The sequence below is a fragment of the Austrofundulus limnaeus genome, unplaced genomic scaffold (genome assembly GCF_001266775.1).
Source record: "Austrofundulus limnaeus strain Quisiro unplaced genomic scaffold, Austrofundulus_limnaeus-1.0 Scaffold180, whole genome shotgun sequence".
Taxonomy (NCBI): domain Eukaryota; kingdom Metazoa; phylum Chordata; class Actinopteri; order Cyprinodontiformes; family Rivulidae; genus Austrofundulus; species Austrofundulus limnaeus.
The window spans coordinates 798,810-799,392 of record NW_013952582.1 but is presented as its reverse complement, the minus strand read 5'-3'; the positions used below and the strand labels follow the sequence as shown (position 1 = coordinate 799,392).

General features: G+C 42.2%; 1 protein-coding gene across 2 annotated transcripts in view; it reads right to left on the bottom strand.

Moving 5' to 3' along the window:
• Window positions 1-195, bottom strand: part of LOC106524264 (high choriolytic enzyme 1) — a 4,264-nt gene extending 4,069 nt beyond the window's left edge. The window contains exon 1 of one of the 2 annotated variants that reach the window (XM_014018002.1): window positions 1-195. In XM_014018002.1, the coding sequence (XP_013873456.1) occupies window positions 1-149 (149 nt within the window). In that variant the 5' untranslated portion in view covers window positions 150-195. The other variant, XM_014018001.1, reaches the window with a different exon arrangement.
• Between the last annotated feature and the right edge of the window lie 388 nt (window positions 196-583).

Here is a 583-nt window from a genome sequence, read left to right as displayed (position 1 = left end):
TGTTTTTCTTCATCATCGTATACATCATGGTCCGCATCTTTACCTTCATCCCCATGATTTTCTCCATCACGGTCTTTGTTCTCCAGGAGAGGAAGAGCCTGAGAGAGGCCGAGCAGGAGCAGGAGCAGCAGGCTGGCAGAGGGGGCCATCTTCAGCGTCAGTGTGGAGGCTGAGGAGCTTCTGTAGAGATCTGCTGTGGAGAGACTCCTTGAAGCTCGCTGTCTGACTGTGTTCAGTCTAGGGTCTTTATACTGTCCTCTTCGGGTGTGTCTACAGCAGGATTATGGGTTGGGGTCCACATCACTAGGCCTAAAACAAACCTGTACAGGGTGGACTCCACAGAAAAACCCACTCTTTAAACATGGTTTGCTGTCTTTGGTCATTAGATGGATAAACACAGCTTCTTTGACTGGGTCTTGTTTAGTTTAACATTTAGACTTTAATATGTTTTTAAAATAACCTTTGTGAATACAGCACGTGAAAACATATTATGTACATATTTTTAAATATTGAAACTTATGTAATAATTTATGAACAATAGTTCCTTTTTATTTTTACTCTAACACACACACACACACACACA